This window comes from Mustela lutreola, chromosome 10, assembly GCF_030435805.1.
Source record: "Mustela lutreola isolate mMusLut2 chromosome 10, mMusLut2.pri, whole genome shotgun sequence".
Taxonomy (NCBI): Eukaryota; Metazoa; Chordata; class Mammalia; order Carnivora; family Mustelidae; genus Mustela; species Mustela lutreola.
This window is the reverse complement of record NC_081299.1, coordinates 99,801,142-99,818,026: the sequence shown is the minus strand read 5'-3', so window position 1 is coordinate 99,818,026 and position 16,885 is coordinate 99,801,142. Positions and strand designations below refer to the sequence as shown.

At 52.8% G+C, this 16,885-nt stretch overlaps 1 protein-coding gene across 2 annotated transcripts in view; it reads left to right on the top strand.

Annotated features, from left to right (window-relative positions):
* The window catches only part of IGSF3 (immunoglobulin superfamily member 3), a 94,332-nt gene that overhangs the window by 65,375 nt on the left and 12,072 nt on the right, over window positions 1–16,885 (top strand). For both annotated transcript variants that reach the window (XM_059135565.1, XM_059135564.1), the window contains 3 exons: window positions 642–1,043; window positions 4,532–4,936; window positions 15,883–16,293. In XM_059135565.1, coding sequence (XP_058991548.1) covers window positions 642–1,043; window positions 4,532–4,936; window positions 15,883–16,293 — 1,218 coding nt within the window. The remainder of the gene's footprint in view (window positions 1–641; window positions 1,044–4,531; window positions 4,937–15,882; window positions 16,294–16,885) is intronic.

Here is a 16,885-nt window from a genome sequence, read left to right as displayed (position 1 = left end):
TGGCCTCGGTCTGTCCATTAATGAGAAGTATGAGAGCGTACTCTCCACCCCTCCGTGAAACAAGACGCCTGTGCCATTTTAACCCACACCCAAGCAAGCTCATGTTTATCTTCCAAGTATGTCCCATCATTTTTGTGCTGCTTGCTAATATTGCCCTGTAGGGCTCTAGTGACATGTTGCAGATGTCCAGCATTCATTTGCCTGCCGTATCACCAAACGGCAGGAAGATGGAGGTGAAGTAGAATTCCGGAGTCACTCAGCTTACGCAAACTCCCAAGTGGAAAAATCCTTGAACCCCAGCTGAGCAGATTCCCTGATAAATGCCTTTTTGCCCCAAGCGCAAGGTCATTGCTCTGTGTTTCTTAGGATCTAATTCAGTCTCTGGTCTCAGACCCTCTTTATCCCACACATTACCCTGGCACCCAGCTAAGGGCCTCTGAGTTTATGGATCTTAATATCCGGGGGGGCAGTGCCCAGAAGCAGCCGGGGCTCACAGTGGCAGCAAGTGTCGGGGGGCTTTCACCCTCCAGGTGACCGGCCCCTGCATAGCAGGACTTCTGCCCCGTCCTCCTTTGCCCGCTATGGGGAGGGGGCGGGAGCGGCCTGAAAGCCACAGCGTGGCCCTCTCTCCCTCTTTCCAGAGAGCAGCATCTCTGTGGAGGTGGCCAGCAACGCCAGTGTCATCCTGGAGGGGGAGAACCTGCACTTCTCCTGCAGCGTCCGCACGGCGGGCCGGCCGCAGGGCCGCTTCTCCGTCATCTGGCAGCTCGTGGACCGGCAGAACCGCCGCAGCAACATCATGTGGCTAGACCGGGACGGCACTGTGCAACCGGGCGCATCCTACTGGGAGCGCAGCAGCTTCGGGGGCGTCCAGATGGAGCAGGTGCAGCCCAGCTCGTTCAGCCTGGGCATCTTCAACAGCAGGAAGGAGGACGAGGGCCAGTACGAGTGCCACGTGACCGAGTGGGTGCGGGCTGTGGACGGCGAGTGGCAGATCGTCGGGGAACGCCGGGCCAGCACCCCCGTCTCCATCACGGCTCTTGGTAAGGCAGCATCTGGTGGTCTTTCTGTGGGGCAGTGGGGAGACTGCTCCCCTGTCAGAAACCTCACCCTGACTTCCATCAAAGTTCTGGCAGGAAACAGTGGCACCTTCTGAAGGGTTTGATTGAAGGGCCTGTTACCAACGTGTGGGTAGGGTTGAGGGCCTTGGGGACTGGTGGCAGCTGGGGGCACGCACCCTTCCAGGGTCCGCATGGAAGGAGTGAAGTTGGAAGAACTCTGGCCAGGGGATTGAGGCCACCCAGCAGGAGTGGTGGCCCCAGGTGGAGGAACGTGGCCACTGCCAAAACCGGCCACCCCCCAGAGCAGAGCCTCTCTCGCCTACCCCCAGGCTCTCCTGCCCTGCAGCCCAGGGGCTCAGCCCTTCTCAAAAGGCCAGAGCAACACAGACAAGGGTAGAAAGTACCTCTTTCGCCCTTTTTTTAAAAGCATTTACTATGTTCCTGACTGAGTCTAAGCACTTAAGCTCAATTGTCCCTTTGAATTTTCACCTAGCCAAGGGCTAAACCCAATTTTACAAGGAAACTGAGTGAGAAGGGTTACCTCACATGCCCAGGGCCACAGCTTTTAAAGGACAGGCCCATCGTCCAGACCAGGGAAGCTAAGTCTCTCCATTTTTCTTTCAAAGCCTGTGCTTTCATGTTTCCTTCTATAAGGCACCTTCTTAGGAAAGCCACTTCCTCATTAGCATGAAATTAAAAGATACCTTGAGATTTGCTAAAACCCGAGAATTAGATTTGCTTCTCATGGGGCCGTGAAAGAGACTTCTATCAATGTTTATCTGCCTAATAGGATCAGCATATTAAATTGTAAAAGGCCAGTCGGCTACTTGTTGTCTTGTTAGGTCTTTCTGTTTATGAGGACAACTGTGACATCAGCTGTCCTCAGTGGCTTTGTGTCCCACTCCCTGGGACTACATTGTCCACTCTCCTCATAGGTAGGGCTGGTGGCGCCTTTATTCACACACCCATTACGATGGTAGCCCCGGCTGGTTTTCCCTCAATGGAAGATTACAAATATACTACCCATCCAAGATTACAAATACACTTTTTTTCCCTAAAAGCTTAATCCCCAAGACTGGCCTGCTTCTTGCAGTCATCATATTGCTCAGATTTCTGTCTGTGGAAACTTCGTCCACCGGTTGAGTTTGCCACCCTCCCACCCCGGCTCAGTCAACACCAGTGTGGACCTTTGGGGATGCCACCTGTGAGGAAACGTCTAACTTTCCAGTCACGGTCATTTTCCCCCACATCATGAGGTTAGAGACATCCAAGGAGTGATTAACATTTGTCCGGAGCACTTCTCCAGAGGTCACCTCACAGAATCCACTAATCCCCTGAGAATTTTCCTTCTCACCTTATGTCTGTGGTTCTCACAGTCAGGGTTACCAGGGGCTCTGACCTGGGATCGCAGGGCTTGGTTCTACTTCCCTGTTCTCTACCTCTGAGGTGCCTCTGGCCAGAGCCATAGTTAGGGCGGCCCAAGGTGGTTAGGGCAGGGAGAGTAGAGGGCACTGTGGGGTCAAGTTGCCTGTCAGTCTAGATGGTGACCTACATGAGTTTTCATATTGGTGCAGTTAGGTACGGCTGGCTCTCAGCAGGCGCCCCAGGAAGATGACAGGTGGGAACACCCTCCAGCTGCCCTGGCCCATCGTGACCATTCAGTTAGAGTAAGCCGGCTGCCCCGTGCTCCGTGATCCTGGTGTGTGCTCTGTCAAGCCTGGACAGAGTCCCTTGCCTGGAGAAGCTCTCTCCCCTTAGGGTGTTGAGGCCAGGAACCCCTGTGCATGGCCTCTCCCTGAGGTCCTATGTTCCCCCCACCCTTGGGGCAACATATACTGCACACAGAGACCCAAGTGACCACCACAACCACTTAAGGTTTAAGGCTGGGTCTCTGGGTCTTAACTTTTTTTTTAAAGGATACATAAAGATAGCTTATGAAATCCAAACTGAAAATCCAGAGTTTTCAGCAAATTATGCCAACCTATTTGCTGTCTTAGCCGCCCCACACAAATCTGAAAAACTCACTCTGTGCCTGGTATTTTACCCACAGAATCTGAAGTACTTTCCTTTATGTGCATTTTGTTTCTTCAGCAAATGACATATATGACAGAATAGGGCGTGGGCCAGGTACTATTCCATGCCAAGTATGTTGCAAAATATTAATTCATTTCATCCTCACAAGGACCCATTTTACGGGTTGGGAAATAGAGGTGGAGAGAAGTGAAGTAACTTGCTGCTGTCACATAGCTAGAAAGTGTTACCGTCAGGCATCTGGCTCAGGGGTCTGTGCCTTTAACCCCTTCCCATGGATAACACCACCTGCCTGCCCCTGGCTAGCAGCTTGACCGTGGGAAATCATTTCACTTCTCCATGCCCCTTCCTCACCCGTAAGGAATGGATGGTGTGTCTTCTTGTCCTATGAGGTCATTTGGAGGATTCAGTGAAGTGTGGTGGAAGCACAGCCATTGGCAGCATGCCTGGGGCATGGCGCTCCGTAAATGCTGGCTGGCCCTGGTTTTATGATCACAACCAATGTATTAATGCTAAGTAGTGTTTCAAGGTGAGGGAAGTCAGATAACCCCCACTGAGGAGCTGGGGTCAGGGACTAGTCAGCTGGCCGTCCATGAGGAGTATTAGGAGCCTCACAGCCTACTGTGATGGCAGAAGCCCACCTCACCCCAAGTCCCCCCTGCTGGAGGTCTGGCCACGTGCTGTGGCTCCCTCAGTGCCTGTCTCCTTTGAATTTCACAAGGAGAGTGAAAGAAGGGCGGGTGAGTGAACCTCCACTGCCTGGCCCAGGAACGTGGGACGTGTCCTGCCACCTGCCTTCCCGTTCTCCAGCCCCGATGTGCTGCAGACCAGACAGGGGAGGTGTTGGGACTGGACGCTGTGTCCACATTGCAGGCAATGAATGAAGTTGGCTTGGGGGCTTTTTTCTCCTGGTGTTTTTTTTGTTTTGTTTTGTTTTTTAAGATTTTTTTTTTTAGAGAGAGAAAGAGAGCACAAGCAGGGGGACCTGCAGGCAGAGGGAGAGGGAGCAGCAGACTTCCTACTGAGCGGGGAGCCTGATGCAGGCAGATGCTTAAATGACTGAGCCACCCAGGCACCCCTTTTCTCCTGTTTCAGCCGGGGATCCCAAGCTTTCTAGGATGAGCTCTGCCTACAAACTTCAGTTCCTGTGAGGGGACTGATGGGAGGCAGATGGAAATGAAGGTTTCACTTAGAGGGACTTGCTCAGTGCTGCTCAAGGAGAGTCGCCTCTGGCCTCTGTCTGCAGGGTCTTGTGACCTTCTGGGCTTGTGCTTCCAGGTGAGAGCCAAAGTAGCCGTGGTCCGGGCATCAGGAGAGACCCAGAGCCTTGGTGGTGCTCCGTTCGCTTTGCCAGCAGTCCCATCACTGCGGCACACTGCCCTGAGAAAGCCAGGTGTCCCCTCTCCCTCCCACAGCTGGAGTCTCTGCTCTCTCTGCAGAAATGGGCTTTGCTGTCACAGCTATCTCCCGCACGCCGGGCGTGACCTACAGTGATTCCTTCGACCTGCAGTGCATCATCAAACCCCACTACCCGGCCCGGGTCCCCGTGTCAGTGACGTGGCGGTTCCAGCCGGTAGGCACCCTCGAGTTCCATGACCTGGTGACCTTCACCCGGGATGGAGGAGTCCAGTGGGGGGACAGGTCCTCCAGCTTCCGAACCCGAACGGCCATCGAGAAGGCCGAGTCGAGCAACAACGTGCGTCTCAGCATCAGCCGGGCCAGCGACACAGAGGCGGGCAAGTACCAGTGTGTGGCAGAGCTGTGGCGGAGGAATTACAACAACACCTGGACACGGCTGGCCGAGCGGACCTCCAACCTCCTGGAGATCAGGGTGCTGCAGCCAGGTCAGTGGCATGGGGGCTGGGGGTTTGCCATGGTGCCAGTACGTGGGGACAGAGAGGGGACGCACTTCGAGCCCTCAGTGGTCCTGCTTTATAGCTGCAGAAATTTCAGATTTGGAGGCGGCTGTAAGAGGACTGTTTGCTGGTCTGGCTTGTCCATGGCTGACCTCTTACCTGTGCTTGGTTTGGGCTGTTGTTTCTGAACCATTTGAGGGTCACTGGCAGGGGTCGGGTCTCCTGCCTTTAGGTCCTCCAGTGTGTGCCTCCTAAGAACAGGGACTCTCTCCTATCCAACCAGGACACTGCTGTTGGGCCCAGGAATTCACCACCGCTGCGGAATGCTACCAGCATTTCTCCTGTTGTCCCTATGATGTCCTTTATAGTTTTTCTTCTTTTCTTCCTTCCAAACCAGGATCCAATCAGGAATTGCAAACTGCTTTTAGTTGTCTTGTCCTTTTAGACTCTCTTTACTTAATGTCATCTCCTAAATTCTTGCAACAGCAGCATGGAGGAGGGACCATTGTCCCTTGTTGGCAGCTAAGGAATGTTGAGCGCGACAGGGGACGGGAGAGTCCCTTACTGAGTTATTTCCCTCGTGGCAGGTGCTTAGGGTTGCTAGTTTTATGAGCCTTTCACAAGCCCAGGAAAGACTGTGACTCGCCCAGGGTCATGCAGCTGGTAAAGGGTGGACCCAGGGTTTGAATGCTTGTGTTTTTTTCCCCATGCCATTTCCCGGGGTGGGAGAGGAGAGTGGTTGCTCCTTCCCTGGACCCTTTTCCTAATGCACAGGAGCAGGTAGGTATCTGTGCTTTCCTGGTGTCCCCGGTGTGTGTCCCATCTCCTCCTTGGCTGGAAGCTGGTGGAAGGTGGAGCCCAGGCTGTGGGCCCAGGTTCCCTGCCATGGCCGCTGGGCCCCTGAATAGGAAAGGGCAGGCACCCTTGCTGTGAAGGGTGGTGTGGATGAGACACGACTTGCAAAGACGACTTTCTGACTTTGTGACCCGCCCATTCTGCAAAGATGGTTTGAACACCTTGCAAAGAAGACTTTTCTACCGACTCACCAACTTGTCTGCTCTGCCACGTCATATGGTGATAGTGGTATTGTCTGAACTGGCCCTGGCCTCTTCTAACCCCGTGAAAGCCCTGTTCTGCACCAGATTTTGGAACAAGCAAGTTGTATAAATGATGGGAAGGGGTTCCTTGTGCAGTTACAACCTAAGCCTGGGCAGCAAGAAGCTCAAAGAAGATGCTGTGCTGCTTAAGTAGATTTTTGGGTTAATGGAGGGTTAAGCAGAGACCCCATTTTGTATGACCTCTTGTTGTGGAAATGCTGAGGGACACACTTGCCTGTCTCACTGACCAGGACATTCTAGTTGTAATTGTGCATTTTGTGGTCTCCTCTGGCCCTCAAGCTCGCTGTTGTGAGCCACAGCACCCGTCACATGGTTCTGCAGCTGTAGAAGGTAGCCTCGGTGCTGACCTCAGGACCTTGCCTGACATTGCCTTTTTGAATCAGTTCCTAATACTTGCTTGCTTCTGCCCCTGTTTGGGATCGAAGGCTGGAGCACGTAAGGAAAGGCTCAGGAATTAGCTCAGCAAAGATTCAAGTTATTTGGATTTTGACGAACTTACGGTGTTTCTAAAAAGAATAAGGGGTAGAAATGTGTTAAGTTCCTCTTGGGAGCCAGACTTTGTCCTTACTAGCACCTATGTGAAAAATTCATCCAACACTGAAACGATGGAGATGTTTGTATCCCTGTTGTGGTTTCTCTGCGGAGAAACCCAGGCTCCCAGTAACTTAGGAGGCACGATGGCAGTGAACCAGCTTGTCAAGTGGAAAACCGAGCTTGCTGGGGCTGGTGGGCCTCGGTCTTCTCAGCTTCCAGAGGTCTCTCCATTTTCCATCATACCATCTCATTCCTCCTGGGTGGAAAATGTAGCTGGAGAGCTAGGGGTGAGGGTCTGCTCTGAGACCTGTTTCGGGTCTCTGTGGCTTGTGCCGAACTAGTCTGTGGAGCGAGAAGGGGCAGCAGTGGTGCAGAAGCCTGTGGGGAGGGGCTGTGGGTCACGTGGCCTGTGCTCTGAGGTGAGCAATGTTGTGCCCCCTCCGCTGCCAGGTGCTCTGGGGGCTGCAGAGAGCCCAGTGGGTGCTGGGGCCACACACCACCGCCCAGGGAGTGGCTGATGCACGAGGGAGAGTCCATCCCTCTTCATGTTACCATCCTCCTCTACTAAATATTGATGCAGTTAGCTCTTCACCTTTCCCAAAGAGCTCCATGGTCGTTTTTTCTTTTCCCTGCCACACACTCGGGTTGGTACTGAGCCTTCATGGTGGGGGGTGGGGCAGGCAGGGGAAGTAGAGTGGAAAATACCAGAGGGCTGACTGTGTCAGACACTTGGCGTGTGTGATCCGTGTTGTCTTCACCCGATACCCTGGGAGGAGGCTCTTGCTGTCCCACTTTATCAGCAAAGTCACTGAGGCTCGCAGAGGTTCTGACTTGCCCAAGTCAAGTAAGTGGTGGGGGCGGGGGAGGTTGGGATTTGAACCCGTGTGTGCCTTGTTAAAAAGCAGTGGGGTTGGATGATGAAAGGGGGACTTTGACTTTCTTTAAGGCCGTATCGTCAGAGATCGTACTTAATGCATTGAGTTAACAGCCTCATTAATAGAAAGAAGTTTATCTTTGGAGCTGGCTGACGGGGAGTCTCACAGCACAGGTGGTTGTAGCAGTGAGAATAGTGACAATGACACAGCAGCTAATCTTTAGGGAGTGTTTCTTGTGTGTGTTCCTCACCAGCCTGAATGCTTTAGATGCAGTAGCTTCCTTGGTTCTCACAATACCAGGTTTCACCCATTTTATAGACGAGGACATGAACAGAGACATTAAATAGATTACCCAGTGATCCATAATAAGAGGCAGAAGCAAGATGCAAATCCAGACGGGCAGTCTGGCTCCACAACCCAAGCTCTTAATTTGATTATATTGCATATTTTCTAGGCAATTTTTTTTTTTTTTTCCTTCTCAGGGAGCCTTTTCAGTACCAGGTACTTTTATTTGACTTCACCTCTCTCTGGTTTACCATCTGTGATTTTCTGACACCCGTTAGTAAATACTTCAATTTGTTTTTTTCAAGTTGGGGCCACAAGGTGCCCGTAGAGGTTCTAGTCTGCTAATGGTGAAGGATTTTTATTTTTTTAAGATTTTATTTATTTATTTGACAGAAATCACAAGTAGGCAGAGAGGCAGGCAGAGAGAGAGGAGGAAGCAGGCTCCCCGCGGAGCAGAGAGCCCGACAATGGGCTCGATCCCAGGACCTTGGGATTGTGACCTGGGCCGAAGGCAGAGGCTTTAACCCACTGAGCCACCAAGACGCCCCATGGTGAAGGATTTTAACTGACGTCTCCTCTAACACCCATTTCTTCAAACTTCTGCCACAAGATGGCTCCTAAGACTTGGGGATACCAGAGCTCAGAACCAGCCTGGGCTTCTCTTCTTGTTGCTCTCCCTCCAGTCCTTGCCCCTCAAAACAGACCTCTTACCCCTGCTCTGGTGTTTTCCATCGAGTGTCCCTCCACCCAACACCTGCTGCCAATCGCTTTTAAGAATATTTTATCAAATATTCTTATTCCAACAGAATCACAGAGAAACCAGGGACTGTTGGCTCTCTCGTGCTGGTCCATGTGTCAGCCTTTCACTGTTCATGTCACCTGCTCCCAAGGGGCTCTGTGTGATCTGTGCCCCAGATCGGTCCTTGCCAGGGCCACCTGCTGGCCTGACCACATCACAGGTATTTGATGCATTAAAATTTCTGGCTGGATGGCACAATCGATCGTGGATCTATCATTGACCATTCTTTTTACCTACTTCCTGCTCCATCCGTGCGTCCCCAAGGAGATCTTCGAGGAACACCATCGCTCCCATTTTGTTGATTTAGATTAGCCTGATTCCCATCGATCACAGTGTGACCCCCCACGGGGCATTTAGGCAAGACTTTAAGCCAGTTCAACAAATTCGATTCCTCGCTTTTAATCAATTCTTTTCTCTTTTAATTTCCAAGCATCGCTTTGCTTTCTTCTGATTTTCTTTAGCACCAAAAAACACCTCCATTCACATATTCCTAAATACAGAAGCAATAAGGGAAATGTCAGCACTCATTTTCCAAGTGTTTACGACCCTCTCTCGGTCTGGCTATTAAATATTGCACATTCAAATTGACAAAGCAATAAACAAGCTTCCAAGAGGAGAGCCTCCGGTGTAGAAAGCCGACTTGTCAGTGGGTGTATTCTGCTGGGATTTTACTGATGGGTAGTCAGGATGAATATTTAATACCCTGTGGATGCTGCCAAATCCGTTTTCTCCAGTTTCTTCTTGCTGACCTGGCAGATTGGGAGGGCTGAGCGCTTTTTTCTTTGACTTGCATGGGTCCAGGGCATGTGAACAGTGGCTGTCCTTGTCACAGTCTGGTAAGTGACAGCCTGCCTCATCCCAAGTGGGATTGGCCCCTGCTTTCTTTTAGGAGAAGCTGAGGTTCATTCTCCTGGCATGCCGGGTGCGTGTGGCTTCCGCCTGCTGGGGGCTCAGAGACAGTGAGCAGGAGCGCCAGAGCCCTAGGGGAGTTCCCCAGCCCTCCCCCACCTCCTCAGGCCCCGTTGTCATGGTGACTCCAGGTGCACCTGTTTGCAGGCCGCACGTAAGGGTCATTGCTCTGTCTGCAGACAGGTAAGACAGACAGGGCATGTCTGGGTGACTCCTCATCAGCTGCTTCCACTTCCAAACTTTTGCTGCTTTCTCCTCGCTCCTCCCTCCCGCTGCCTTCTGCAAGCACATTTGAGCACCTACTCTGTGCCAGTTTCCATGCTCAGTACTGCAGCTGCAGACAGGGGCATGTCCTCATTCCTGCCTGGCAGGCTGTCCTGCAGCCTGGGAAGATGTCGAAGCTTGGGGAAGAGTCACAGGGATGGTGGCAGGGCCGGCTTGGGGGTGGGCAATGGGACAGTTCAGGCTTGGAGCAGCGTATACAGAGGACATCATGGAGGGAGGAAGCAGCATGCGTGTTTTGACGTGACTGAAGCATGGGGTCACGGAGGGCTCTGGCCCCAGGTGTGTGGGCGAGGGCCAAGGGAGTCCCTTTTAGACACCAAAGTGTGGAGGGTCATCACATGTGGTGGTTAAAAGCGAGGACAGACCAGGCAGCCTGCGTTTGAATCTGGGCTCTGCCACTTACCAGCAGGGTGACCTTGGCCAGTATCTCTAAATTTGGGGATAATGTTACGTATTTCATAGATCTGGTGGGGAGCAAATAGCCAGTATTTATGAAGTGCTCACAACAGTGCTTAGCACACGGAAAGGAATCTATGAATTGGTTAACATTTTCTAATCTGAGCAATCAGGAGTTCTGATGGTGCTCAGATCATATCCTTTTTATAACAGTTCAGAATAGTCCCTTTACTACTCTTAAAATGAAATTCCTAGATAGTATAACATGCCTACTCACATAACCTTTAGAAATGGTTACAGTGCCCTAACTGTGGGATAAAGGATGAATGTTTTTGAAAAGGAGTTCGTAGCACAGTGACTCGGGGCTCAGGGACAGTTACGGTGGGCAGACACGCCGACGCTCTGTCCCTAGAGACACCGACCGACTGTCAGGCCCGTCAGCCCCAGCAGCACGGCTCTCCCCGACATGCTTTCTGGAAATCCTGAGCAACTCTTGCTGCAGTGTGGAACAAAACAAAGGAAGATCCTCCCTTCGTTTACTTGGCATATATTAAAACCATGCAAAATTAAAAAAAAAAAAAGGTATTGTTTTCCCCCACATGAATGTCATTTGAAAGTCACGCAGGACAGAGCCAGAGGTTTGGGGCCCAGAGCCATCCCAGGCCTGGGTTTGCATCTATCCCTGGCCCTCATCCACTCAGCACCCCCACTTCCAATCAATGTGACAAAGAAAAACCTGCCCGCAGATTTTGCTGACATCTGCTGAAAACTGTGGTCCTGAGGAGCCCCAAGCAGGCCCCAAGCTGGGAGCAACAAGCCCCTGCTTGTGGCTTAGGAAGGTCCCCCTGGTTCGGGGTGGGGGCTGGAGAGCTCCCTTGCAGGCCGAGTATGGCCAGCCAGAGATTCTAGGGGTCAAGTAGGGCCTGACCATGGGGAGAGAGAAGAGCAGGGGCTTAGGATAGAGGGACTGTAGGTATAGTAGCTGCCTGACTGGCATGTGTCTTTGCCTCCTTCTCTGAGGGAGGGTGCGACACACACACACGCACACACACGCACACTCATTTCTCTCCCATAGCTTTCCCTCCTCACCTGACTTGCTTCCCTCAACTTGACAGATGTCTGCTGTCTGGCCACTGGCCCTGTCTATGCCTCACTGTTCTGATCGCTGTCACCTGTCTTTAGTAAAGCCCAGTGTTCCTCCTCTCTCCTCTGCTCCTTCACTGCCCAAGTCTCCTCATTGGTCCCTCTGGCCCTGTGCACCCCCGTACAGAAACTGCTGTCTCCTGGGTTACCTGCAGCCACCTCACGGCCACACCTGTGTCTTCTCTGACTCACCGTGCCTCCCACTTGGCTGGAGGGCTGGTGAGGCTGCAGCTCGCTGGCCCCCACCCCCAGCTTTTTGGTTCGATGGTCTCAGCAAGTCCCAGGTGATGCTGATGTCGGAGGGCCCCACAAGGCCCCAGATGGCCCCCTGAGAGCTGCAGTGGTCAGTGTCTGGTACGCATCCCAGGCCCCTTGCAGACCGGTGGAGGCTTACTTCTCTGACCTCACCTGCAGGACTGACCGCTTGCTCTCCCTGACTGTGGTGTGCCGAGCAGTTCCCACCTTTGCTCCCCTGGCCCCTCTCTCTTGGGTGCCCTCTCTCTCCCTTCCTATGCCTGGACAACTCCTACACACTTGTTTTGCAAGGGCTGGCTGAGCTCAGATGTCGCACACTTTGTGAAATGGGCTGTCCCTCCTGTCGCAGTCGGGATTAAACGCCTCTCCTTTAGATCCCCATACCTCCAAGAAAAGATCAGTCACCTATTTATTCAATCACCCATTTCTTAATTTGTTTAGCAAATGGTTGGGTCACAGTCCCTGGCCTTCAGATGCTTCTAATTTCGTAGGAAACAAAAGGCCTTTAAAAAACAAACCTCAGCGTGAGACAGCCTGTAAGAGCTCTTGCAGGGTGTAAGGAAATCCTTTACTGATGGAAGAAGGGAGTTCGGGGCGGGGGTTTGGGGGATGGCATACAAAGCAGGGTCTGCAGGATGGGTGGGTTGGCCAGTGAAGCCGCTGCTCTCCCCGGCTGAGTTCCCCCAGACACCTCTCCCGGCCTTCCACCTGTCCTTGCTGTAACACAGCCACCTCTCCGAGAATGCCAAACCCAGGATCCCGCCCCATGAAAGGCCTATGAAAGACTTTGCAGGTGCACAAAGAAAGGGCCCTTCGCTCAAACTGGGCACAGCACGGCCCTGGGAGCCTGAGGCGCCCCCTGGAGGCAGCACTCACCTGAGCCTGTGCTGGCAGGTGGGGCCTCACTCCCAGCCTCTCTTCCTGCCCCTACCTCCTGCTGACTCCAGTTGGGGATTAACCCAGCCTTTGCCCCTGGCTTTCCCATCACCTGTGTGCTGTCTCCCTCCCAAAATCCATTCACTCATGGGGCTCTGTCTGCGGATTCTCAGGCTCTAGGGTTCACGTGAATCACCCAGGGATCTTGTTAGAGGCAGATTCTGAGTCAATGGCAGGGCGGTTGCGGGGTGGGGTGGGGGGGTCTGGGAATCTGCATCTCTGTCAAGTTCTCAGGCAACGCCGGGCCCAGGCCAGTGGCTGCGCGTCTAGTAGAAAGTTGGCCACTTTGTTTGACAGTTCTGGATCTCGTGGTGTGCTTTGAACGTGGCACTGAACCTAGAGACCAAAATGAAATGGAAGTAGTAAAAATGTAAATAAACTCTTGCTAAACTTTCTACAGACCATTGCGTTTAGGCTACACATATTCCTATGAGGTATTGTCATCACACCGATGAAAATTCCACCAGTCCTAGGGCGCCTGGGTGGCTCAGTTGGTTAAGCGACTGCCTTTGGCTCAGGTCATGATCTCAGGGTCCTGGGATGGAGCCCCACATCCGGCTCCCTGCTCAGCAGGGAGTGTGCTTCTCCTTCTGACCTTCCCTCTCTTATGCTCTCTCTCCCTCATTCTCTCTTTCATAAATAAATAAGTAAAATCTTTTTTTTTTTTTTAAGAAAATTCTACTATCCTAAAGTGGGCTTCCCCCCCTCCCCACGAAGGATGATGGTGCTGGCAGGCTTCCTACTGCCCAGGGCAGTACCAGACAGGACTCCTGAGATCTTCCTAATTAGGCATGGGGGCTGCAGGCTCTCCTGGGCTTCAGGCGAGGCCCTCCCTGCCCTTGAGATGGGGAAGGAGATTCCAAGCACAGAGAAGGAGCTGACCCCTTGCCCACCTGTCAGGCAGGCACCACATTCAAAAGTGCCTCTCTTTCAAGCTTTTCAACACTTCACAATATTTTGACATGGCAAGGAAAGAAAAAATGGAAATGCTTTAAAACATCTTCCTTCCTTGGATTCTTGTTCTCAGACCACATGACCGAATTGAGGCTTAGTCATAGGATTTCAGTTTAACATATGCAGTTACTATAGCAATTGAGGTTTCCTTAGTAACAGTTGCAAAAATAATCTGGCCCCAATTAATAATACATTTTAAAGCTCTTTCTACTCTACACTGAACAACCCAGTTTTTTGGACAAGAACCAGATAATTCAGGTGGTATCATTTGTGCTGATATAGATATCATTTGCATGTGGTGAATTGGGTTGGAAGGGAATGAAAAGGGAGCTGGTTGTTTCAAGTATTGTAGGAATCGGATCTGAAAAGTCGACTGGCAAGCTAAATGCATCTAGTTTGCAGAGCTGGGAAGCTTACTGGTAAACCCTGCCCTGGATTCCTGTGTGCCCCGGAGGACTTTGTGTGTTTGAAGAAGAGAGAAGGCTGGGGATGGGGCTTGTTTACAAAAAAGACAAAAAGAAGGGTGGGGCGTGGGACGTAGGATTTCTCTCTCATATTGGTGTGTTCTTTTTTTTTTTTTTTTAAGAGGGGGGGGAAGAGGTGGTGGGGGAGGAGCAGGAGAGGAAAAGAGAGAATCTTAAGCAGACTCCAAGCCCAGCATGGAGCCCTTTACTGGGCTTGATTTGATCTCATGACCCTGAGATTATGACCTGAGCCGAAATCAAGAGTTAGACTCTTGATCTACTGAGCTGCCCAGGTGCCACTCATATTGGTTTGCTCTTAATGGCTTGAGAAGGTCTGTGGGAATGTGAATTTAGCAGTCCTTCGTGAGTAGTGTCTCCTAATTCACACTGAGTTACTCGTTATTGGAGTTGCTTTTGCAGTAATGGCATTGGGTATTAGATCCCACCGTCCCTTAGCTTACTGAATCATCTCTGCCATCCAGAATGTTGATCTGTGCGTGACCAAGGTATCCAAATGATGGTCTGGGGCTTTCAGAAATTTCAGTTGGGGTGTGAAAAGCTGCTCTCACTGTTAACTCCCAAGGAGGAACTTGGAGCTGTGGCTTTTTCCTCTTTTTAAAAACCTTTTCAGTAGGGGGATAATGGTGGGTAGGGGAGTAAGCAGAGCCAGGTGTAATAAGGGTGGAGTGGGTATGATCCCAGATTACCTACTTGAGATGTATTTCCTTAGACCTTGGCTTCTTGCCACCATAAAGGTGAGCCCAGTCCTTAATTAGCAGGTAGGGTGGCACTGTGGAGTCTGCCCTTCCTCTGGTTTTGGAGCAGGGCAGCGAGGGGAAGGACCCTGGAGTTAGCTCCGTTCTGTCCCATTGCTCGCCACTTTCTTCTCAGCCCCCTCCCCCTCTCTGCCCACAGGAAGATCACCCCCAGCAATCCTCCAACTGCCTGCTACCACATTTCTCGGGGCACGCTTTCCCCCACAGATCCCAGCAGACACTGAGCACGTACTTTCTGAAGCCCAGGCACTGTGCCAGCCTCTGGGGAGTGTAATGATAAGACCGTCCACTAGGCACAATGGTGGTGTTCTTCAGGCCATCTCTGGCACTCAGCATCAGGAGGAGTACACTTGAAATATTTGCAGACTGTCAGGGAAAAGGTTGATCTCTGCCCTCAGGGCGCTCACAGATTAGGGTGGAAGAGAGACTAAGGAAAAACAGCCAGAAGATATGTAGAGAGTTCTGATGCCAGCGCCAATTGGGGCTGCTGGCCCCCGGTGGGAAGTAGGAACGGTGGGGGGGGGGGGAGTGGAGAGACGAACCAGAGGGGAGATGGTGGAAGGGAGGAGGTGCTTGGGGCACCTGGGTGGCTCATGGGTTAAGCCTCTGCCTTCGGCTCAGGTCATAATCTCAGGGTCGTGGGATGGAGCCCCATGTTGGGCTCTCTGCTCAGCAGGGGGAGCCTGCTTCCCCCCCTCTCTCTGCCTGTCTCTCTGCCTACTTGTGATCTCTCTCTCTCTATCAAATAAATAAAATCTTTAAAAAAAAATAAAAGCGAGGTGCAGAGGGACTGGGGGAGCCGTGTGGTGGGGTTGGGGCTGGAGGGGTGAGTCATGGAGGTAAGCCAGAACAGTTGGGCAAGAGCCAGATCCTGGAGGGACTTTGTACCATGAAAAGGAATTACTTTTTCTTTATAAGCGATAAGCAGTTGGGAGCCATTAAACTTCCTAAGCAGGAAGTGATTGGGCAGATCTGTGTTCTCAGAGTCCCCTGGAGGCTGGGTGATATGAAGAAGGTGGAGGGATGTTGGGGTGAAGCCAGCTCCGTGCCACTTGCCGCAGGCTGAGCCGCGCTTCGGGGGAAGCCCGTCCGCGTTCAGTCCTCCAGGAGCTGTGCTGGGCATAGCCTGGCTGGGGACCGCAGGCGAGCGGGGGGCGCCCAGGTGTCCGGCGCTTCCGCTGAACTGCCCCCCTTTGCCCTCGCAGTGACAAAGTTGCAGGTGAGCAAGTCGAAGCGAACCCTCACCCTGGTGGAGAACAGGCCCATCCAGCTGAGCTGCTCCGTCAAGTCTCAGACCAGCCAGAACTCCCACTTCGCTGTGCTGTGGTACGTGCACAAGCCCTCGGATGCCGACGGCAAGCTCATCCTGAAGACCACCCACAGCTCGGCCTTCGAGTACGGCACCTACGCCGAGGAGGAGGGCCTGCGGTCCAGGCTGCAGTTCGAGAGGCACGTATCCGGGGGCCTGTTCAGCCTCACGGTGCAGAGAGCCGAGGTCAGTGATAGCGGCAGCTACTACTGCCACGTGGAGGAGTGGCTGCTGAGCCCCAACTATGCCTGGTACAAGCTGGCCGAGGAGGTCTCGGGGCGCACAGAGGTCACCGTGAAGCAGCCAGGTAAGGATCTGGGGCACAGCCGTCCCAGGCCAGTGGCTTTAGCATGGAGGGACTGCCGGGGGGGTGGGGGGGCTCGTCCTAGTGCCTCCTGGTGCTGAGGCTAACTCAGGAAAGTGCCCTCTGCTCTGCTGTCAGGGACAGCATCTTCCTCACTAGGCTGGCCCCACAGGGTGACTGTGCTGGGCACGAGGTGGTGAGGCCGGGACCCCGGCAGTTCCTGGATCTCCTTCTGGGTTTTCAGGTTGCACCCTGGATCTCAGGCTGGTGCCGGCTCCATACCCAGCATTCTTGCCTGGGAGGCACTTTCTGGTCTCCCTGCTCTGCTCCCCTTTCTTTCTTACCACCCATTTCCACCCAGGGGGGATTCCTTCCCATCTTCAAAGTGGACTACGCTTCGGCCCCCATCTCAGAGCGTATGGGTGGGGGCCCCCATTCTGTTTCCTGACAGACCAGGGGAGGCACCTGAGCTCTGCAGGACTCCCTCCTACCCACCACAGGGCAGCCCTGCTCATTGAAAAACCCCTCCCTGTAATTCCCCTCCAGGTTCTAGATCTGCCCCTGGAACAACCCAGAATAAGTTTGGGTCATATCT